General features: G+C 33.5%; 2 protein-coding genes and 1 long non-coding RNA gene across 6 annotated transcripts; 2 read left to right on the forward strand and 1 right to left on the reverse strand.

The window, feature by feature from the left end:
• The first annotated feature begins 294 nt into the window (after nucleotides 1–294).
• LOC104787233 (putative disease resistance protein At1g58400) lies at nucleotides 295–5,194 on the forward strand. The gene is made up of 5 exons (XM_087450638.1): nucleotides 295–687; nucleotides 2,021–2,891; nucleotides 2,994–3,140; nucleotides 3,275–4,965; nucleotides 5,118–5,194. Exons 2-4 carry the CDS (start codon nucleotides 2,033–2,035, stop codon nucleotides 4,933–4,935), a joined length of 2,667 nt encoding a protein of 888 aa, XP_087306764.1. The 5' UTR covers nucleotides 295–687; nucleotides 2,021–2,032; the 3' UTR covers nucleotides 4,936–4,965; nucleotides 5,118–5,194.
• Nucleotides 5,195–14,396: 9,202 nt separating this feature from the next.
• LOC104787236 (uncharacterized) lies at nucleotides 14,397–15,987 on the reverse strand. 2 transcript variants are annotated; one of them, XR_015557403.1, is made up of 4 exons: nucleotides 15,409–15,987; nucleotides 15,064–15,186; nucleotides 14,937–14,962; nucleotides 14,397–14,629 (listed from the first exon to the last, which is right to left on the reverse strand). It is a non-coding gene; the product is annotated as an uncharacterized LOC104787236 (long non-coding RNA). The 2 variants fall into 2 exon arrangements; XR_767815.3 differs by lacking the exon at nucleotides 14,937–14,962 and having other exon boundaries at nucleotides 15,409–15,976.
• Nucleotides 15,988–17,477: 1,490 nt separating this feature from the next.
• LOC104787237 (putative disease resistance protein At1g58390) lies at nucleotides 17,478–24,062 on the forward strand. Of its 3 annotated transcripts, none has more exons than XM_010512774.3 (5): nucleotides 17,478–17,777; nucleotides 20,630–21,523; nucleotides 21,635–21,778; nucleotides 21,934–23,610; nucleotides 23,775–24,062. In XM_010512774.3, exons 2-4 carry the CDS (start codon nucleotides 20,632–20,634, stop codon nucleotides 23,598–23,600), a joined length of 2,703 nt encoding a protein of 900 aa, XP_010511076.2. In that variant the 5' UTR covers nucleotides 17,478–17,777; nucleotides 20,630–20,631; the 3' UTR covers nucleotides 23,601–23,610; nucleotides 23,775–24,062. The 3 variants fall into 3 exon arrangements, with proteins under 3 accessions (XP_010511076.2, XP_010511075.2, XP_010511077.2); XM_010512773.3 differs by having other exon boundaries at nucleotides 17,481–17,777; nucleotides 20,624–21,523; XM_010512775.3 differs by having other exon boundaries at nucleotides 17,541–18,565; nucleotides 20,624–21,523.

Raw genomic sequence — 24,062 nt, forward strand, 5'->3', positions numbered from 1 at the left:
GAAAACAAATATTTACATAAGATTTTTCAAAAAATATTATCTTATTATTTTATCGAATTACGTTCATTTTTAGACTGGTCTAACTTAATATCAACAAAATTTATTAATTTATAGAGAATATTAATTTTAAGAATATTAATTTATAGAAGCTTTACTGTAATTGGCATTGAGAGAATTGATTCCTGATCTTGACCAACATATAATGTTAAGAATTAATATCGACATCATCTAAAAATTCACAAGATAGTTAACGTCGGTACTTTTCACTATAAATAAAGGAATAGTGTGACAGAACTCGGTATTATTTTTATGTAATGTGGGTGAGCTATGTGTTGATTGGAAACTGCATTCTTATCTATTTATCAAGTGGGCAACATGATTTTCTTATATTTAGGGTCAACTCAATTTGTACAAGTGGGTAACACAAACCGAGTCATGAAGATGTTTGTAAGTTGATGTTCTCTTTTTCCCTATAATTGACCAAAGTTATAACGTGCACATATTTATTTACTTTCGTCTTATTTCATTTTGTCAATTGCTTAGCAGTTCGCACGATCTCATTTTATTTTGAAACTTGCTTTTAATTCTTATTCACAGAACGTAATTTGAGGGACTTAATTACTAACGAACAATCATCAATCTTCTTCCTAGAGGCGACGACGGGAGAGTTCCTTGCGCCTTCAAGAGGTTAGTAATATTTCTTTAATGTTAACTAAGTCCTTATAGCAAATTTATTTGTTAACAATGAACAATATATATCTCTATTATTCTCTTAATTCACGATTTTTCGCAATTAAACTCTGTCCATCTTTTTGGATCGATGCTACTTTTGTCTCTCTTGCATTAGGGTATATATGGCGAGAGAGACAGATTATTCATGTAAGGTTGAATATACAAAAAAATGGTGAACTCATAAGTATATACGACTTTCATAAACTAATATGTCATAAATTAATAAACATGATTAAAATAATAAATTTGGCTTCTAGTTGGGTTAGTGTTAAAATCTATGTTACATGGAAACTTTTTTTGAGGTCTGTTTCTCGTTTTCGTAATGTGTCGGAAATAGAAACTCAAAAACAAGGCACAGAAACACGATTTTTACAAAATTCTGTTTGAAAACACAACGAAAACTTCATTTACATTTTGGAAATACGACGGAAACTTTTTTTTAGTTTGAAACTTAATAAATAAATGTTTTGGAAATATAAAAATTCATTATAGATATAAATATATAATATTATTAGTGTTTTAATTCAATTTAATATTTATATTTTGAAGTTTTGTTGTTTGAAGCTTTTTGATATGGTTTTTATGTTTGGTGTTTTATTATATATATAGATATATATATATATATATATACGTTTTCAAAACGTTTCCATTTCTAAATTTTAGAAAAAAAATTTCCACGTATCTGTTTCCATTTCCATGCAATCTATGTTAAACTTAACAAATTCGATAAGATATTTTTTTATTCAAAATCTAACGTAAATATATAGTTATGACGACAATGAATTAAAATATTACTTAAATGCTGTTTATTATTATTATTATTTTTAAGTTCAAATCTTGTATGAACTCAACTCAATTACTAGTTGTATCAAAATCTCTTCAATTTTTGTTTAAATGTTTTTCATTATGCCCCCATGATACTCCACGTCAAATTGTTTTATACTTTTGAGGTTTTATAAAGAGATTTTTCCTTTGTTCGAACACAGTTCATAACACTTCCACATTACAATTCAAACTATGATAATTTAGTTTGTGGCCCAGTAATTATCATAACATCCACTAATATAGTTTAAGGTGAATTTAATCGTATAAAAAGTATTTTCAGATGCAATATTAATACGTTAGGGTCAATCACCTGTTAATATTTGATTGTACAATTAAACACAAGCATTCTTTTGTTTTACTACGTCGAACTTGTGATATTTTTGACTCCCCATGGTAATATATACATGTTCTTCAATATATTGTACGTAACTTGATTCTTATAATTTTACCACTGCTTAAGCAGGGAGGGGTCATTATGGCTGGGGAACTTGTATCATTTGGAGTACAAAAGCTTTGGGACCTACTGACCCAAGAATACGAGCAATTTCAGGGAGCTAATGATCAAGTTACTGCACTAAAACGTGATCTAAGTTTATTAAGCTGTTTTCTAAAAGATGCAGATGAAAAGAAACATACAAGCGCCGTGGTCAAAAATTGTGTTGACGAGATCAAGGAGATTATCTATGATGCGGAGGATATAATTGAAACCTTTCTTTTAAATGAAGAACTTGGGAAAACAATGTTAGAGAACTTGATCATTGTTGACCGTAGGGAACTTGCGTCTAATATTGGAGGCATAAGTAAGAGGATCACCAATGTTATTCGAGATATGAAATGTTTTGGAGTACAACAGATGATTGTTGATGGCAGCAGCTATTCAAATCCACAACAAGAAAGACAAAGGGAGATGCGACAAGAATTTGCTAGGGACTACGAAACCAATCTTGTGGGGCTGGGAAGAAAGGTAAAGAAATTGGTTGGATATTTTGTCGAGGAAGATAACATTCAAGTTGTGTCTATAACTGGGATGGGTGGTGTTGGTAAAACCACCCTTGCTAAACTTGTTTTCAACAATGAGATGGTTAAGCAAAAGTTTGATGGACTCGCATGGGTGTGTGTTTCACAAGAGTTTACCCGGAAGCTTGTGTGGCAAACAATCTTGAGGGATCTTAGACCCAATGAAGAGGAAAAGAAAATTTTGGAGATGACAGAATCAACACTCCAAGACGAACTATTTCGTTTGCTGGAAACATCTAAATCATTGATTGTGCTAGATGACATATGGAGAGAAGAAGATTGGGACCGAATCAAGCCAATATTTCCACCCGACAAAGGTGACCTTTCTATGATATACCTAACAAAAAGAGATATGAAAATGATTTAGCTTATTATGTTCTTTGTAATTGGATATTATAAAAGGAATAGATTCTCTACAGGTTGGAAGGTGCTACTTACTTCTCGAAATAAGAGTGTCGGAGTACGTGGTGATACAACATTTATCAACTTTGAATCCGAATGCCTGAGTATTGAAGAAAGTTGGACACTTCTTCAACTAATAGCATTTCCAAAGAGAAATTCATCGGGTAAGTATTTAGTGAATTTTTTATATTTGATAACAAAAAAAAAGTTCTTTTAGGATGACCACAACATAATCCGGTTGAACTGTATTATTGAGTTATAATACAAAATGTAATACTACTTCGATAATGTTTTGCAGGATTTATGGTTAATGAGGAAATGGAGGATATGGGAAAGGAAATGATAAAACATTGTGGGGGATTGCCTTTGGCTATCAAAGTGTTAGGAGGTTTTTTAGCTGCGAAATATACAATGCTCGATTGGAAAAGAATATTTGAGGATATTGGATCTCGTAGCATGGGAAGAGCCAATTTAAATGATGGTAACAGCAGTTCGGTTTATTTGAAGCATTGCTTTCTCTACCTGGCCCATTTCCCAGAAGATGATGAAATAGATGTGTCTAGTTTGGCTTACTATTGGGCTGCAGAAGGAATACTCAAACCTAGGAATTACGATGGAGAGACTATTCGAGATGTTGGAGACAACTACATAGACGAATTGGTTAGGAGGAATATGGTTATTTCCGAAAGAGATAAAAGGACTTTGAGATTTGAAACTTGTCGTTTGCATGACACGATGAGAGAACTTTGTTTAGTGAAAGCCAAAGAAGAAAACTTCCTACACATTGCCGGTACTTCGTCTCCGACCATAGACTCCCAATCTCCTTGTAGATCTCGTAGACTTGTCTGCCAGTATCCTACTAAATTACATGTTGAGAGAGATATAAGTAGTTTTAAACTTCGATCTCTCCTTATTGTCTTGGATTGTTATGGAGAAAATTGGACGCTATCAGGTTCAAGCTTTAAAAGGTTAGAACTTCTGAGGGTTTTGGATCTCTATAAAGCCGAGTTTCAAGGAGGGAAGTTACCTGATGGCATTGGAAAGCTCATCCATTTAAAGTTTCTAAGCTTAAAAGAGGCTAAGGTATCTCATCTACCTTCTTCTCTAGGAAATCTAATGTTGCTGATATATCTAAATATCAATGTATATATGGCACATATGGAGTCTATATTTGTGCCAAATGTCTTGATGGGGATGCAAGAGTTAAGATATCTTGCATTGCCAACTCTTATGCATAAGGGCACAAAGTTAGAATTGAGTAAGCTAGTAAACTTGGAGACCTTGGAAGAATTTACAACAGAGAACAGCAGGGTACAAGATCTTCGTAGTATGGTCAGATTGAGGACTCTTGTAATAACTTTAACTAGTGATATTACTCTGAAAACTCTATATGCGTCAATAGGTGGACTGAGACACCTGGAAAATCTTGAGATAGATGATCACATGTCTAACAGCATGGAGGGACTTGTACTGGATTTTGTTCATCTTAAAAAGCTGAGTTTGCGTATGTATATGCCAAGGCTTCCTAGGAAACAACACTTCCCTTCCAACCTTACAACCATATCTTTAGACGGTTGTCGTTTGGTGGACGATCCAATGCCAAGTCTAGGGAAGCTGCTTCACTTATATGAGGTCAAATTAATTTATAATTCTTTTTGTGGGAAAAGAATGGTTTGCTTGGGGGGTGGATTTCCTAGATTGCACAAGCTCAGATTATCTGGATTAGATAGATTGGAAGAGTGGATAGTAGAAGAAGGCTCTATGCCTTTGATTCATACTGTGTCTATTTGGGGTTGTCAGAAGTTAGAGAAGGTTCCTGCTGAGCTGCTATTCAACACTTCCTTAAATCATCTAAATATGGACAAGAGATGGGAGGAAAGATTTTTGGAAGATGGTGAAGATTACTACAAAGTCCTGCACATTCCTCTGATTACATTCCGAGCGACCTACGACGAATGAAGCTCCAAGCAGTAACATATTATAGACCTGGTAAAATATTATTTCCCCCATATCTAAATATCAAGTACAAAAAATTATCTAGAGAAATATACTTTATGTTGCTTATTATAACAATTTTAGTGAGACAAGTAAAATGATGCTAGCTTTGTCTGACTGTTTTTTGGATTATTTTTGTTTTGTAGACATTCTTTTCCCCGACAAATTTCTTATCAAAATTGATCATTGGACTCTCTTACGCAAAAAAATTTGCATTGACGTTTTGATATCTTTTTCGGAAAAAAATCATTAAAAACATGAACTTAGCAAAAATGTTGAAAAAAGTCTCAACTTTGTTTGTGATGAATTAAATTGAGGCATTTTTCAACGTTTTACTAAAGTTCATACTTTTAATGATATTAGGTGGGTATCCGCGCTATGCGCGGGTTGTTGTTTCCATTTGTGTTGTTTATTTTTTGGTTTCGTATTTTTATGTTTTGACGTTTATTTCTAGGATATTTTGTGTATATTTTTAATTTATGTATGTTTAATAGCAGTCGTCTCAACCAATATTTCATACTCTGTAATAGATGCAATAGATGTTTGAGGAGTAGTAGGATACCAATTCCTTCTTCTCCACAACCGCATGAACAACAATATCAAACACCTAACTTTTCAACCGCAACAGTTCCACCTGCAGCAGTTGCAGCAACAACGACTACTACTAAAAACACTCAAATATAAAATTACATCATCTGAAGAAGTATGTATAATCCAGATGAAAATAATAAGCAAGAGTCCTCACAAAAACAAACAAACTTCACTAACCAACATATTGTCTCAATATTTTTAGGCCCTAGGTGAACTAAATTTTTTAGACCTCTTTCACAGTAATTTTTTTTGTCCCCTTTGTTCAAAGGTTTTGTTCTGAATTTTGGAGTGGACTCTTGGATTTTGCCGCTCCCGCCACCCCCTTGAGCTGGTTAACATCGAGAGGCTTTTGAAAAAATTTGCGAGACTTTTGTGTTATGTTATTAATTTAACTTTAGATTGAGAAAGTGAGGTTGCTTCTAATATGTGATGAGGCTAAGTGCATACACCCTAACCAAAAACCCTCAAAGAACCTCAACTGTAACATATCATAGCAATCATATCCAATACTCTGGATCAAGCTATTGTACTAAGAGTTGCTACACAAAAATATCAGACAAAAATGTAGGAAATGAGAATGAATCAATACAATACAAACCACACACAAAAAACTTACAAACAACAAATGGTCAAAGATACACTTAAAAGATGAAACTTTAAGATCGAGCATGTCAGAATTGAGGTTACCTTGAAGACGGGTCTAAATCTATCTTCACCAAGTTTGTGAGTTGGGTGAAAATCTTTGGTCGCGGAAACTAACTTGAAAATAGACATATTTGGTTTTGCTTCTACTCAAATTACCTCCGTCTCAAAAACTTTTTCTCTGGTTTTGTGATAGAAAATTGACTGACATTGGAAAACCAAAGAGAGATATCCGAAGAAGAGAGAAAGAGGAAATGAGAGAGAGAGAGCCTAACTCTCCAAATGTATTGTATTTCTACTTCGGGTGAAAATTGTGGCAAATCCATTACAATTACGCTCTAGTTTGAGACAATTATAAAGGATATGTTGGTAGTGATACACGGAGTGTCTGTTACAACGTGAACACATCATCCGCTACTCTCTCTCTCTCTATGGGTTGAGGACGAAAAGCATATGGTGTGAAGAAGAAGAGCAAGATTTTTTACCTTTTTTGATTCGGTGTGCCAAAAACTTACGAGTAGAGAAAAGCTGATGTGGAACCGAGAATAATTATCATCGGTTCAAAAATCTGAGCTGTATTAATTGTTATATTTTGATTGGCTAGCTGTTTTAAATTAGGTGTCAGCTCCAGGTTGTTCTAAAATGCTGAGATGGCATGCAGAGGGAGAAAGTTAGCCAACTTTCATATTATAGATTTTCCCTTTTTTCCTATATAGAGTTGTGGTTTATATTAGAGTATCATGAGAGGAGAACAAAAATACTTTCGGCTTCATATCAAGATTGACTTTTATGTTTATTGCATTGACTATTTTAGTCGGTCACAACAGTACATCTTTTATTGGATAATTTGTAAAGACATTTTGTTCCTTATCCCCGGTTGTTTCGCCTTCTATATATACTTTTTTCCATATCGTATTTTGGTGAAAACAATGTTTACTTGGTAAGATTAGAGGTCATGTATTTTTTTATGATAAGTGTGCGAGGGTAATCCGCACGGACTGTAAACTGGACGGTTAATGCAAGTTTAATAAGTTGAAAAAGATTTTTATTGATTCAAGAGTTAGATTCGACAGTTTATTTACAAAAATTGTCAACTTTCGTAAAGAAAAAGTTATACTTTTCTAGTTGCTGCCGAGTTTAGGGTTCTTGAATGTCAAAAAAGAGTTATCTTTTGCGGTACATGTTGGTTTACTCCGAATTAACCAGGTGGTGCTAAATCATCCTCCCACACTAAAGAATGAATATAGAACTAATGTTGATGCTCATCGCATAATCTATCAAACGGCTAAACCGAATATTACTTTTAGTGTCGTATCTTTCTCTGATCGTAATATGTCATTGTAATGTGAACTTTTAAAAAAAATTCAAGTACATTAAATTAAAATATAATCAAATTAATCATAACTTTATCCAAAAATATAATAAACTAGAAATAGGCTCGCGCGATGCGCGAGATATATATAATTTTATTTTTATTAGTTATGCTATATTTCATATTGGAAAAAAAATTAATGTGAATAATTAAATCCCTCAAATTTCTGTAGTTTTGGATTCATTGTGTTATGATGAATTGTTAGGTTATTAGGACATCTCCAACCTCACTCTATTTAAAAGTCAAAACTATATTATAGAATAACATTTGCTCCAACCCTACTCTATATCTTACTCTCAAGTAAAGTAAATAATAGGATTACTCTATATTTAGAGTAACTCTATATTCATGTTCATTATTTTAGTAACTCTGTATTCATCTTTATTTTTTACACTAATTATATTTTAGAGTAAAAAATAGAGTGATACATTGTAGCTTATCTTTTCTACATACAGAGGTTGAAGCTTTGGTTTGGACGATGAAGTGTATGATTAACACTGATAACTGAAACCTAGCTTTTCTTACTGAATGTTCAGATCTGGTGAAGATGGCGTCTTCACTTTCAGAGAGGTCAGTCTTTTCGGTTTACATTGACGAAATCAGAAGTGAGAAAGAATGAATATTCAAGTTTTACTCTATCTCATAATTCTCATAATGCGAATGTCAAAGCAGAATTTTTGACACGAAAAATTCGTGTTGCACCGCGTTATACAACCTTTGTAAACAAATTCTCTCTGAATCGGCTCTCTTTTAGCTAATAGTTTAATGTTGTTGACCAAATAAAAAAAAAGAGTGAGACATTATAAAAAACTCTGCTCTATCTTAGAGTTAATTTATTTGAGAATAGAAAATAGAGATATATATCAGAGATAGTCTTATCACATGAGGTTTATATAGAGATCATAAATCAGAAATTCAAAACAAAAATTGAGTATTGAAAATAGTTTTCAAATATAACCAGATAAATCTCATCTTTTCCAGAGCTTTAATATATTGACTTATACGATGATTCAGTAGATCTCTATAACCTGAAAATTATTAGCAAACTCAGTAACCATGAAACGAAATAAATAAAGAACATGTTTTAGTCTAAATAGTAAAGAAAAATATTTATCTTTCTGCAAATGGTTTTACAACTTTATATATTATGCAACTCAATCTTAGTTTTTGATTTTCTTCTTGAATCCACAATATGTTGCTACAATTTGATTTTATTCAATTAGCCTCCTAACAAACTTCTTGTGGATTAGAAACTCTATACGAATTTGTAAAATGTGCTATACTTCTATGATGATGGATTATTTCTTGGTCCTTGTCTCTATTATTATTTGTTATGTTCTTTTAATTATTAAAAAAAATAAATTCTCCAACATGTCAATTGGTGTAGATGGGAGGGAAGACAAAATCAGAAAAATTGATATCAACAATAGATACATTGCAATTAATTTTATGACATAACTACCTTTCTAATTTATTTTAACTCACATCTAAATAACTATATTTTTTATCAACTATATTTGAACTTAGTATCTATATGATGATGATTTTTCCATCAGGTTTTGACGAATTGGAACTCCTAAACTTTTCTCAAAATATGTCTTCAAAGATAAGATAACCGGGTTAAAGGTTTAAAATACGATGTGTGAGAAAAAGGAAATCAGACCGATTCAAATTCATCCAATCAATAAACTAAACCTCTAAACCCTTTATTTTGTACTATATTAATGAGATTATGAAGCACCAATTAATATCTTGAATAAATAAGTGTATTTCCGATTAACTATATGCTTCAATGTTTACTCTCTAATCTCGTAATCTCCCTTAATTTAAAAAATTCTGAAATAATGAATACTTAAATATGGCCTATGTCATAACAAATTATGAAATATCTTATACTATAAAGTTTCAATAAAATTCATGAAAGGAAAAGTGTGTCAAATTTAGTGTTTTTATATTCGATATACTATCTCTATTTTCTAATCATTTTAAAATAAATAGTATAATTACCAATAAATTATTTTTTGAAACTATTGTTTTATGTTATTCATTGGGGTGATTAAACAATTATGTTATATTATATGTTGGAAGAAATATATTTTGTAACAATGTTAAATTCTTTTTTAAAACCCCATCATATAAGATACAAATGAAATGAAATGAAAAAATGTTTAATTTAAGATTAATGAGAAAGACATGTGTCACAAATATAGAATGCTAAATGTCGCATTGGCAGGCAAAGTTAGAAAAAAACCTTGTCATATTATATAAAATATGTTTAAATTACTTCTAATATAGCAACTCGACTTAAAAAACACACAGTTTACAAAATTATGTTTTATAGTGACATTCCACCCTTGATGTATGACATACATTATTGAAATTATAGCATAAGATATATAATTAACTATAAATATAAATAATAACATAATACATAAACTAATGCAATGTATTTAAAAATTATCTTAAAATAAAAAAATAAATTAACTTTCTATATAAAAAAAAAAAGTTTAACCCGTGTTATAGCAAGGGTACTAATCTAGTACTTGGTTAAAACCATACTTTAACAATGTGTGATCAGATTTATGAGTAAAATTATGTAAACAATACTCTGTGGTATTGACATTAGATTTATGTTTACTAGTTTCAGATTTAATTGAGTTCAAAATTATTGAAACTAAAACCTTTTACAAAAACAATAACTATTTGTTTTTAGTGTTTGTTATAACAGAATAACTATCTTTCCAAGAACCGTCCACATAAAATCTAGTCATTAAACCACCCGGAACTGCTAGCCCTATCCTCGGTTGTGGTGTGGACTCACCAGCCCCCGCATAGTACTGCTCCATATCAGTCTAGCTGGGCAAGCTGCCAAGCTTTTTTCCCGGTCTCCGCCACTCGTAACACCTCCTATATTCTGGAAGGTTGTCATTCCTAGCTTTCAATATATAGAACAAGATCCAGGGAAACTGTAACGCCCCGACCGCCACCATTTAGTGGGCCCCATGTCCACTTCCAGTCTATGGGCCCATATTTCTTAATGGGCCTCACGTCCTCTCACTAGGTCCGTGAACCCATCCATATCCGATGGTCGGTTTTCTACGTCCGGGAGGTTTTAAAGACTTGTTACCATCCCTACAAATCACCACATGATCTTTTCCTGTGTTTTGTCCTCACTCGCACAGTTCCGATAGTCAATTACCAGAAGGTCACCCATCCTAAGACTACTCCAGCTCAAGCACGCTTAACTCTAGAGTTATCTCAAGACCCTTGACCGAAAAGATAAGTGCACTTTGGTGACATAGGTGGCCAAATAATTCTTTTAAACCTCTCTGCAAGTCTCTGAAACCGGGGTGTCACAATTCACCCCCACTAACAGATCGCAACGTCGTCGTTGCGCACCAAGACCGTCACCCCGACGGTGTGAGCCCACTGACTCCACACTCGTTTGGGTTCGGCTCTGAAACCACTCGTAACGCCCCGACCGCCACCTCTTAGTGGACCCCATGTCCACTCCCAGTCCATGGGCTAACTTTCCTTAATGGGCCTCACGTCCTCTCACTAGGCCCGTGAGCCCATCCATATCTGACGGTGGGTTGCTACGTCCGGGAGGCTTTAAAGACTTGTTACCATCCCTACAAATCACCACATGATCTTTTCCTGTGTTTTGTCCTCACTCGCACAGTTCTGACAGTCACTTACCGGAAGGTCACCCATCCTGAGACTACTCCAGCTCAAGCACGCTTAACTCTAGAGTTGACCTTTGACCGAAAAGATAAGTGCACTTTGGTGACATAGGTGGCCAAATCAATTCTTTTAAACCTCTCCGCAAGTCTCTGAAACCGGGGTGTCACAATTTACCCCCACTAACAGATGGCAACGTCCTCGTTGCACACCAAGACCGTCACCCCCGACGGTGTGAGCCCACTTGACTCCACACTCATTTGGGTTCGGCTATGATACCACTCGTAACGCCCCGACCGCCACCTCTTAGTGGGCCCCATGTCCACTCCCAGTCCATGGGTCCACCTTCATTAATGGGCCTCATGTCCTCTCGCTAGGCCCGTGAGCCCATCCATATCCGACGGTCGGTTTGCTACACCCGGGAGGCTTTAAAGACTTGTTATCATCCCTACAAATCACCACATGATCTTTTCCTATGTTTTGTCCTCACTCGCACAGTTCCGACAGTCACTTCGCGGAAGCTCACCCATCATGAGACTACTCCAGCTTAAGCATACTTAACTCTAGAGTTTTCTCAAGACCCTTGACCGAAATGATAAGTGCACTTTGGTGACATAGGTGGCCAAAACAATTCTTTTAAACCTCTCAGCAAGTCTCTTAAACCGGGGTGTCACAATTCACCCCCACTAACAGATCGCAACGTCCTCATTGTGCATCAAAACCGTCACCCCCGACGGTGTTAGCCCTCTTTACTCCACACTCGTTTGGGTTCGGCTCTGATACCACTCGTAACGCCCCGACCGCCACCTCTTAGTGGGCCCCATGTCCACTCCCAGTCCATAGGAACAACTTCCTTAATAGGCCCCACGTCCTCTCACTAGGTCTGTGAGCCCATCCATATCCGATGGTCGGTTTGCTACCTCCGGGAGGCTTTAAAAACTTGTTACCATTCCTACAAATCACCACATGATCTTTTCCTGTGTTTTGTCCTCACTCGCACATTTCCGACAGTCACTTTCCAGAAGATCACCCACCCTGAGACCAGGGCCGGCTTAGAGGCAGTGCAGGCGGTGCTTTTGCACCATGTCTCCAGAATTTTTTAATTTTTTCTTTAAAGTTTAAGGTCCTACATTTTAGATATTTTGTAATTTAAGGTCTTAAAGTTTGAAATTTTGCAAATAGAACCTTAGTTTTGTGGAAAGAATAAAAATTGGGCACAAGGTCCCACAAAAAGTTGAGCCTCCCCTGCCTGAGACTACTCCAACTAAAGCACGCTTAACTCTGGAGTTCTTTCAAGACTCTTGACCGAAAAGATAAGTGCATTTTGGTGATATAGGTGGCCAAATCAATTCTTTTGAACATCTCCGCAAGTTTCTGAAACCGGGGTGTCATAGAAACGAGGAGGCTTATGCTCCGTCGGGTATTCTCCAAAATAGATAACCCATATTGGCATACAGACAGCCAGAGGGAAAAAAATTGTGACCCGAAGGAATCTGAGATAGAGCTGAAGTTACAGCAGGTAAGCATTCTAAAAGAGCATGATTTATTGTTTTTGAACCAAAACTTAAATTACGCTATTTTAAGGAAATTCTCATAACAAAATTATGTTGTAAATGAAATTTCCAAAAGATAAAGCGATTCACAATTTAACAAAAACTTAGTTTTCTCAAACTTTGATACATTAGAAATAAGGAATAAACATTGTAAATCCTTAAAACAAAATTATAGCTAAAAAGAAAATATTAAATATGTATATTATTTTTTGAACAAACTATATTAAATATGTTTTATGATTTCAGAATTATGTGAAAATTACCTTTGTGGTTTGTACGAACATTAGGTTTATGAGTTCAAAAATTATGGAAACAATAATTTGTTGGGAGAGTTACTATACTAGGTCATGAATCAATGTTTATTACTAGAATGGGGGGTAGGGTGTTTTGATTAAAAATGCCAAAATAGCCCTTGGAAAATTGTGTTAGGAAAAAAATAATTACAAAATATGTCATCGTAGTTAAAAGCCACGTAGGAAAGAGAGAGTTAAAAGGGAGCTGTTTTTGGAGGGAAAATTTCCCGCCAATCCATAAGTCTACCATTGTGTAGTTACGATAGAGTTATATGAGGTTGGTAGAGTTAGCGAGTAGATTTATGGATTTTCTGAGAGTTATGTGGTAGATTGAAGTAGAATGGTGGTAGAGATATAGTTTTATGATAGAGTTAAAAAACTAGTAGAGTTACGCGAGAGAGTTATATATAGTTATGGTAGAGTTAGTTAAAAACGTAGAGTTTTACGGTAGACTAAGTCACTGCCGTAGACTTAAATTTAGTGGTGGTAGAGTAAGTAAGAAAAAGATTCTTAGAGTTATGGGCGAAATAAAGATATGAAATAGACTTAATTATAGTGGTGGTAGAGAAAGAAGGTAGAATTGAGTTATATGGCAGACTAATAAATAGTGACAGCAGAGTTATCGTTTCTGATAAAGTTATCGGTAAGAATAGAGTTTTTGAATTATGTTATGATAGAGTTACTGCTTACTAAAATAGGATAAGATTCATAGACTTAGCGTTTCGTGTGGTGATAGAGTTAATAATTGAACGTAGATTTAGATCATCGTTTTACAAGTATTTTGTAGGTTAAATGAAGTAACCTAAATGGTGAAAAGACAAAAATAGCCTTCACGAAGAGATAACTGAATTTTGTACTAAGTATAAATTGAGAAATAATGTGAGTCTCGAAAGTTTTTGAAGAGTGGATTTCCCGACCGACTAAAGAGAATTAGAGTTTTATCTAGGATTCTATGTAAAGATCTAATTGCAAGGAAACCAATGCAACTAATGGCTTGCAAATCGAAGTTAATCTCCATGTGCAAAACTCCTTAGAATTTGGCTCATAATCATCATCAAATCTATTGAAAAAAAAATGTGTTGATTTGCATGGTTCGTATGCGCATGTTCTAAGTTAGCTCATACTTATCTTCATGAATCATGATCTAAAAGCAAACCATGTTGTTTTTATTTGCATGGTTCGTATGCACATGTTCTAATCGAGTTTGAGGCAGTTGACTTGTCGGTTTATAAAAGTGATCAAGACAATTGGATATATGCACAATAACTCTAATGGTGGTACTCAAAAAGTCGATGAAGAGCAAAATGATAAATTTTATAAATTTCAAAAGAAGACAATATAGCAACGGAGGATGTTCTAATTTGTATTTATCCAACCATACAAATAGAGGTATACAACAAGACTATATAATTCACTAGAGCTAATTGTTGTTATTGCACCCTTAGTATCCCAATCCAGATTTTAGTCTCAGAGGGTCCTTCTTTGATAACTTGTACTCACCTACACAAATCGGCTTGCATTGTAACCTGAGAAATCATAAAAAGCCAAACAAGCAAGTGTTAAACAAGTGAGAAATCTTTTAAATTATCATACCTTTACAAGAACCAAGAAGGGACACTCCCAATAGAAAGGCAAAAACATTAAACCAAGTAATCATCAATTTGATAACCATATAGTGTATCATACAGTCTGTATGACTTGATTCACATATATATGGATTCAAAACTAGAAGCGTTTTCACTTTCCAATTACTTAAACAGAGGCAAAATGAAGCCATAAAGCTACTAAATTCGTCTGTATTGATGCAGAGTACAAACAGAGTGCCAAAACAACCTAGTCTTCTGGTTCCATTAAACAACCTGCGAACAGTCAACTTTAGAAGCAATTTCCCATCAAACCAAATGGAACCAGAAGACTATCTTTATTTTGAATGTGTAATTTATGTCATGTTTCTATTTACCTTCCCTCATGAGCTTGCCATGCTCTAATATCGCCACCTGCTTCTTCATTCAACTGGCTATTCTCCAAGGACAGCGTTGAGTGTGTCTGAAGAAGTGTAGCCACTCTCACAGATAAATCCGCTCTGTGTACAAAACGAGATTGCCATTAGTTACGACCAGATTCAATGTGCTAGGTATCTGAAGAAAGAATTACAAATGTAACTTTGATTCAAATATAACTATACACAATCATCTAACCCAACAAAAAAAACAAAGGCGTCAAATGCTAAAGGCGATATCGTTTCTCTAAACTACAAAACAAACATTATGAGGCGTCAAATCAAAAGTCTGAGCTGAATACAAACCTGGCGAAGATACATCAGATGCTAAAAGGCGATATCTTTTCTCCTTGGCTCGAACAACTTATCGCAAATCGCCGGGAAAACGTCGTTCTAGAGATCGATATGTGTCTGTTAATAGCGTCATTCACCGATAGCCAAAATGAAGTCCGCAACCTTGAATCCGTTTGAAAAGAAACGCAACCCACCACCAACTCCTGAAGCAGATACCACCAACCACTACCTAATTCGAGAACCCTGTTTCTCATCGAAAGCCATGCCTCGGCGGAAGAAAAACCACCAATCCGAAACTCCACTCAAACCTTCCTCATGCCGGAATCGAACCACCGCAACCCCATGTCTCATTCTCAAATCTCCATTAAAGCCGCAATGAATAAGAAAAAGAGAAGCAAAAGCTTCTGGCTTGAGAAAGGGAGTTCGGAACCGGTGCTAGGTCAGCCACCGCGATCCGGCCTCAGATCTACATTTTTTTTCCGGTGGCTAGAGCTCGGGAGAAAAGAGAACTAGGTTTATATTGGTTTTTTTTTTTGTTTTATATATATTTAAGTTTCTTTAAACCAAAAAAATAATTCATAATGGCACTTCTGTAATTCAAAGATTATAATGGTGGTTATATGACTTTTCCCAACAAATGTATACTACTCTAGTAATAAGGAAAAATGTTTGTCAGCTACTTGAGGTATACCCCAACACATAGCCACACATACAAACAATATAAATGTCTTCTTAACTACGTCAACTATTGTCATCACATAAGTACATCCATAAACAAACATAGGTTATGTGTACAACACCATAAACATTCTACTCCGGTGGTTGGTTCGCCGGAATCTGGCATTGACCAGTATTGACCGATATTGACCAGTTTTAACCGGCGTTGACCAGTGTTGACCGGCTTTGACCAGAAAAAAAATCAAAAAAAAATATTCTTTTTTTTCATGTATTTTTGATAAATAAAAAAAAAGATAAATGATTTGTATAATTTACTAAAACAAAATATAACAACAAAAATTTATACAACAAAATTTTATGTGTAGTAGATTTTTTCATAAAATTATAACAAATATATACCTTTTCCTTTTAACAATCATTTTTTGTTTTGAATTTTCAAAGGTAGGGATTTTAAATATATCTTCTTTTTTTGCTTATTTATAAGATTATGTCATTTGAAATATATCCAAGGAATTGCCAACTATTTCTTTGATTTTACAAGACCAACCTTTGATTTTACAAGACCAACCTTTGATTTTACAAAATCAACTTTTATTTTTTAAGTATTTTCTAGATATATGTCTTTCATTTAAATAAATACAATTTTCATTATTTTCTTCCTTTCTTCTTCTTATTAAAAATAAAGAAATAGTTGGCAATGTCTTGTATATATTTCAAATGATATAATCTTATAAATAAGTAAATATATATATATATATATATTTATAATCCCCAACTTTGAAAATACAAAATAAAAAATGATTTTTGAAAAAAAAGGGTATATATTTGTTATAGTTTTATGAAAAAATCTACTACGTATAAAATTTTGGTGGTATAGTTTTATTATATTATTTTTGTATATTTTCTGTATTAACAAAATTAGTTACTAGATATACCACAATTTTTTTTGTCATATAATTTTTACTTTTTTTTGGTATATAATTTTTACTTTTTTGTCATATAAGATTTTATTTTGTATAACTTTTTGTTGTTATATTTTGTTTTTGTAATTATACAAATCATTTATCTTTTTATTTATTTATCAAAAATACATGAAAAAATAATTTTATAAGGAAAAAAGAAAAAAATATTTTTTTTGAATTTTTTTTTTCTGGTCAATGCCGGTCAACACTGGTCAACATCGGTTAAAACTGGTCAATATCGGTCAATACTGGTCAACGCCGGATTCCGGCGAACCAACCACCGGAGTAGAATGTTTATGGTGTTGTACACATAACCTATGTTTGTTTATGGATGTCCTTATGTGATGACAATAGTTGACGTAATTAAGAAAATATTTATATTGTTTGTATGTGTGGCTATGTGTTAGGGTATACCTCAAGTAGCTGACAAGCATTTTTCCTAGTAATAAACATCGATTTATGTACTATTATAGTCATTCTTTCTAATTTGTTTCTCCTTCCAGAAACTTTCTTTTAATATGATCTTTAGTGACCACCGACACTCGAACAGTACTCACACGCTGCAGTAATTGAAGATAATAGAAAATGAGTGGATGAAAGTCAGTTGCCGTTTCAAAAAATCAAAGACCTTTGTTATGATTCTTACACAAAAAGAAGAGTCAATGTCTTGCGGCATTAAGCATCTCTCATATTCCTAAAGAGCGACCAAGTGGAGATCTAGTTCCTTGACGCCATCGAGAGGTTTAGTAATATTTCTCTTTTATTCTTAGAAATTTTCTTTGTCTACCATTGAGATCTTTTGGATCTGTACTACTATTTTTTTGTCTCTGTAATTGCATCAGGGACTACACAAAACTTGAACAGAGTTAACGATAGTTATCTACTTATCTTATGTTTTGTATGACTTCTATAAGTTGAATAACAAAAATGGTTAAGTTTTGGGTTTGTCAAGAAACCTGTATAAAAGGGTTTAGTGATTGTGCTCACGGCCGTGGAAACATTCTTGATTGAAAATATTTACTCTCTAAACGATAAGTGTTTTCTCTTTTTGGATATGTAGATCTATGATAATAAAACTGTTAATGACAATATATATATATACTAGAAAGTTATCCACGCTATGCGTGGGTTATAAAATCAAATATTTTATATGTAAATAAAATTTCATTAAATTATATATAAAATGTACTTGATATTATTTATATATGCTTTGAAAAGAATTTAAATACATACATTTATAAGTTTATAATTATTAAGTGTGTTAAAAGAAGGACAATTTTCACATATTGCATAAAAATAAGTTTTGGTTTTAAATTTAGCTAATCATTTCTAAAATACTAAAAATACTAAAATAGCATCATGGTTTTAATCTTATACCTTAAATTCTAATCCATATCTCTTCAAAATTATACTCTAAATGTAAAATATAAAATTCAAACAAAAAAAATATAGATAATTATTGGAAATGGTGTAAGTTTTTTTCGGCACAATGACGGATGGAGTAAGGGTTACAGGAAAATAGACATGAGGTATGATTGGTTTTGTACAGGTTAATCTACTTGTTAATTTATACCACTTTTAACGATTGACATATGTCTATGATGAAAGTATTGAGGTTACAATATGTATATATATATATATATATATATTAAATATTTTACAATAGGTTCCTGTAATGTTTTTCTGTGTAATGCGAAAGGATGTTGTAAAGTTGAGAAGTGATTCCAAATAGGCATAAAAAAGTATGTGATCTTTTGACCATATATATATGCATTACACGGTAAAATTAGGCTCAATCTTTTTATCAATATGCAAAGTAAAAAAAAATTAATGGGGATAAAGAACTTTTAAAAATGAAAAACGAAGCAAATTTATAAAACATAAACTTAGAAATATATTGTTGTTGAAGATCAGAGGACTTAAGTGGAGAAATCTAAGGGAATTAAAACTATAATATTATGAGTGAATGTTCAAAAACAAAGAGATTGTGTTTTAGGAGTCATGCATTAGGCTCATCTTCATCACTGAAAACTTCCAACTATAGTTTGAAAGTTAAAAAATCACATTACAAAACAATACAAAAACTTTAAATCAAGACTATCATAAAACATAATCCTTTGAAAGAGGCTAATAAATATTGACAAGACTCTGATACCAAAAAAAAAAACATTGACATGGCTTTGTAAACGATTTCTTCAAAAAGTCATAGGGAAATTAATCTATTAGTCATCATACTGCAAGACATCATGTTTTTTTTAAAAACTTCATAAGAAAAAATTAAAGAAAAAAAACCATGGAAAATGATGGGAAAAGAAAGACATATAGTGAGTGATCGTTTTCTTCATTATTAGTCATGTGAGCAATGAATCTTATATAATACACTAAACATTGTTTGAAATTTGTAAGGAATTTCATTGACACATTATTCTGAGTAATCACATTCATGGCAATAAATACAGTTATAAAGCATATTAATTGCAATTAATTTGGTCATATGCATTATTGCAACATGAACAGTTTGAAAAAAAAAACTGAGCAAATAAATTGTCATAAAGGTAATTGATTGAGAGAAGTAAATATAATCTAAAGAAACTGAACAAATAAAATGTCCCAAATTGAAAAATGTGTGTAGAAAATGTAGTTTTAGATTAGCAATAATGTGTCTTTTTATTTCATTAAAATGGAAAAAATGGCACATGTTAAACAAAATAGAGTGGTGTTAAATGACAATTTCTCACAACTCTACTTTATTATAGTTTAATATATAGTAAATATTGATATGTGAAACCGATAAAAATAGTTAAGTAATAAAGTCACGTTTGTGATTAAAAAATGAGTGAAAAATTTATAAATCGTAAAAACAAAATAGAATAAATATATTCTTGTAAAATAGATTACCTTTTCTTTAACAAAAGTAAACTATAGAGATTTTTGCTATGAAATAATACTAAATTAAAAACAAAATATAATTAAAGATTTGGTAGACGAAGAGTAAAGAAATTTGAAGGAAAATTAGTGAGGAATTTACAGATCGTATAAATTAAATTAAACGAAATATATTCTTGTGAAACAAATTTATTTTTACCAAAGTAAACTATATAGATTTTTGCTATGAAATTATATTAAATAATACAAACCAAAAACAATTAAAGATTTGGTAGATGAAGATAAAAGAAATGAATACTTTTCTAAGTAAATAAATTTAAAAGATCAAATTTCAAATTAATGTAAAGTACTCCTGTCGCAAAAATAGAACGCCAAATGTCGCAACGATAGACAAAGGTAATAAAAACCTTGTCATATTATATATATATATATATATATATATATATATATTGATGGAATATGTTTTTTCTTACTATATATGTCTATTTTTATGTGTATACCTTCATTTAAAACTTATTTGCATATGCAAGGCGAGTGTTTATGTGAGATACCCAAAATCGATGTGTGTAATATAAAATTCCTCATTGTCCAACTTTTAGTCAAAAATGAAATTCTGATATTGCTTTGTTTTTACTCTTGGCGATTATGCATGGTCACCAATAGTACGTAACTTGATTCTTATTTTGATACTGTTTATGTAGAAACAGTTATGGCGGCAGAAGCCATAGTTGGGGAACTTACGTCTTTTGGTTTACAAAAGCTTTGGGACCTACTAAGCCAAGAACGCGAGCTATTTCAGGGAATTAACGATCAAGCAGTAACTAAGCTAAAAAGTGATCTAACCTTGTTAAGCTCTTTTCTGAAAGATGCAGATGCAAAGAAGCATACATCTGCGGTGGTGAGAACTTGTGTTGAAGAAATACAGGAAATTATTAATGACGCGGAAGATATAATTGAAACATATCTTCTTAAGGAAAAACTTGGAAAAGCAGGCACTAGGAATCGTATCAAAAGACTTGCTTTCAGTATTCCAGATCGCAGGCGATATGCACTAGAAATTCGAGGCATACTTACAAGGATCTCCGAGGTTACAAGTAAAATGCGGAGCTATGGTGTAGAACAAATAACCGTGCAGCTTATTGCTGGTGGAGGGTGTATTCCGCAGCGTCAACGTGGTATACAAACATTTCCTAACGACCATGAAAGCGATTTTGTGGGATTGGAGGCAAACGTTAAGAAATTGGTTGAACATTTAGTGGAGAAAGATGACATTCAAATTGTTTCTGTTACCGGGATGGGTGGTCTTGGTAAAACAACCATTGCTAGACAAGTTTTTAATCATGAGGATGTAAATAATCAGTTTGAAAGACTCGCATGGGTGTGTGTCTCACAGGAGTTTACCCGAATATCTGTGTGGCAAACGATCATGCAGAATCTCACATCTAAAGAAAGGAAAGATGAAATACAGAAGATGAACGAAGCTGAACTCCAGGATGAACTCTTTTCATTGCTGGAAAAATACAAATCACTAATTGTCTTTGATGACATATGGAAAAGAGAAGATTGGGACGAAATCAAGCCAATTTTTCCACCCAAAAAAGGTAACCACTAATTCTAGTTAATTAAAAAAAAAAAAAAAAAATGAAAACTACACATACTCATTAAGCTCTTTGTGTTTGGTTATCATGAAAAAACGAGTAAATATTTTACAGGTTGGAAGGTGCTACTTACTTCTCGAAATGATAGTGTCGCAATGCATCACGCAACACATTTCAAATTTAAACCAGAATTCCTAACTGATCAAGACAGTTGGACACTTTTCGAAAGAAAAGCAATGCCAAGAAAAGATGATCCTGGTAAGCATTCGAAGGAAGGGACATTTTTTTTTTCCATTCTGGATTACGAGAGATATATATATATATATATGCTCTGGGATGATCTTCTTAGCCCTGAACAATTGATTGTAGTATACCATTATCACATCCTATTGATCTGTATAATATTTGTGCAGAATATAAGGATTATGAGAAGTGGGGTAAGGAAATGGTCAAACATTGTAAAGGACTACCATTGGCTGTCAAAGCGTTAGGAGGTTTGTTAAATGAAGTAAAAAGAGTGGATTATTGGGAAGGATTATCTACAAATATTGGATCTGATAACGTGATTGGAAGAACCATCGCCCACGAAAATTCTATAGACCGTGTATTCTCTTTGAGCTTCGAAGAGTTGCCTGGTTATTTGAAGCATTGTTTCCTTTATCTTGCTCATTTTCCAGAAGATTATGAAATAAATGTAGGGCATTTGGCCTACTACTGGGCTGCAGAAGGCATACCACGACATGGAGAAACCATTAGACAGGTCGCATATGGATATATAGAAGAATTGGTGAAGAGAAACATGGTTATTTCTGAGAGAGACGCTATAACTTCAAGATTTGAAACATGTCAGTTGCATGATGTGATGAGAGATCTTTCTCTACGTAAAGCTGAAGAAGAGAACTTTGTACACATTGTTGAGATAAGTTCCTCCACTGCGACCTCCCAATCTCCTTGTAAATCTCGCCGAATCGCAGTACATTGGCTTTATGATGAAAAATGTCTTCGGGAAGGGGAGATTTTAAATCAAAAACTTAGATCTCTCTTGTTTATCAACAAGGATCCACTCACGTGGTCAAAGTGGATGGCATCAGGTATGTTCTTTACAAAGCTACGGGTTTTAGATCTCTCTAATGCGGAGTTTAAAGGAGAGAAGTTACCCTCTAGCATTGGGAAGCTTATACACTTGAGATATTTGAGTTTATATCGGGCAAATGTATCTCATCTACCGTCTTCTATGCGTAACCTGAACCTACTGCTCTATTTAAACCTATATGTCCTTGGGGAATCTCCAATCTACATCCCCAGTTTATTTCAAGAGATGCGAGAGTTGGCATACCTCTGTCTTCCGGAGCCGATGCATGATAAAACAAAGTTGGAATTGGGTAATCTAATCAACCTAGAGACATTGAAGAATTTCTCAACAAAGCATGGTAGTGTGAAGGATCTTCAACGAATGACACGGCTCGAGACTCTGTCAATCTCATTCACTGGCGATGGGTATACGATGGAAACTCTATCCTCAGCTCTAAGTGAAATGAAACAATTGGAAAATCTTACTATAGATGGGACAGGGGATCATGCTCCCAAGAATGATGAAGAAGGATTTGCTTTGGATTGCGATCATCTCAAAACGCTGGACTTGACTATATATATGCCAAAGTTACAACACTTCCCTTCTCACCTGGTAACCATAACTCTAAGTTATTGCCGTTTGGTGGATGATCCAATGCCCATTCTAGAGAAATTGGTTCAGTTGAAAGTGGTTCTTTTTTTGATTGAACCTTTTTGTGGGAAGAGAATGGTTTGCTCGAGCGGCGGGTTTCCAAAATTGCAGGAGCTAGTATTATTTGGACTAGACGAATGGGAAGAGTGGATAGTAGAAGAAGGCTCCATGCCCCTTCTTTATTCTCTGCGTATTTTGGTTTGTCCAAAATTAAAGGAGCTTCCTGATGGGCTGCGATTCCTCTATTCCTTGGAAGATCTGACTATGGGCAAGAAAAAATGGGAGGAGAGATGTTCGAAAGGAGGAGAAGATTATTACAAAGTCAAACACATCCCTTCTGTTGAATTCAGCGATTAAATGTACACAGGTATAATATTATATTTCCCAAGATCTACATTTTATCATCATCAAGTACACCAAAAATCAGTCATTCAGAGAAAATAATTGTTGTTCAATTTAAAAGTTTTGGGCAATTTGAGTCTAAACTTTATCGTGAATATGGATTTAATGTTTGATTCTTTTCAATTGCAGGAAAGTGAAATATACATGAAGAGGTGCAGATTATGTGTTTGATCTCCTGCACTGTTTTGGTCAGTGAGCTTCTTCTCAAGAGAGACAGAGAGAGAGGGTTTTCACATATCATATCTATCCATTACTTTGTTACTTTGTCATTCTTCAATTAGTACAATTATCTTTGTGTTTTTCTTTTACTTGTCTGTTATCAAGTGACTCGGCTTGACTGCTACAATCTTTTTATCTCTGTTTATAACTTTGTAATTTTATAACTTTGAACTTTTTGATTTACTATTTTCTTGCAAA

This window comes from Camelina sativa, chromosome 5 (assembly GCF_030686135.1).
Source record: "Camelina sativa cultivar CO46 ecotype springtype chromosome 5, ASM3068613v1".
NCBI classification, from domain to species: Eukaryota; Viridiplantae; Streptophyta; class Magnoliopsida; order Brassicales; family Brassicaceae; genus Camelina; species Camelina sativa.

Coding starts and splice junctions, on each gene's coding strand:
- LOC104787233 (XM_087450638.1), top strand. CDS start 2,033: ATGGCTGGGGAACTTGTATCATTTGGAGTACAAAAGCTTTGGGACCTA. Junction 2,892..2,993: donor AATATTTCCACCCGACAAAG/GTGACCTTTCTA, acceptor GATTCTCTACAG/GTTGGAAGGTGCTACTTACT. Junction 3,141..3,274: donor TCCAAAGAGAAATTCATCGG/GTAAGTATTTAG, acceptor AATGTTTTGCAG/GATTTATGGTTAATGAGGAA.
- LOC104787237 (XM_010512774.3), top strand. CDS start 20,632: ATGGCGGCAGAAGCCATAGTTGGGGAACTTACGTCTTTTGGTTTACAA. Junction 21,524..21,634: donor AATTTTTCCACCCAAAAAAG/GTAACCACTAAT, acceptor AATATTTTACAG/GTTGGAAGGTGCTACTTACT. Junction 21,779..21,933: donor GCCAAGAAAAGATGATCCTG/GTAAGCATTCGA, acceptor ATATTTGTGCAG/AATATAAGGATTATGAGAAG.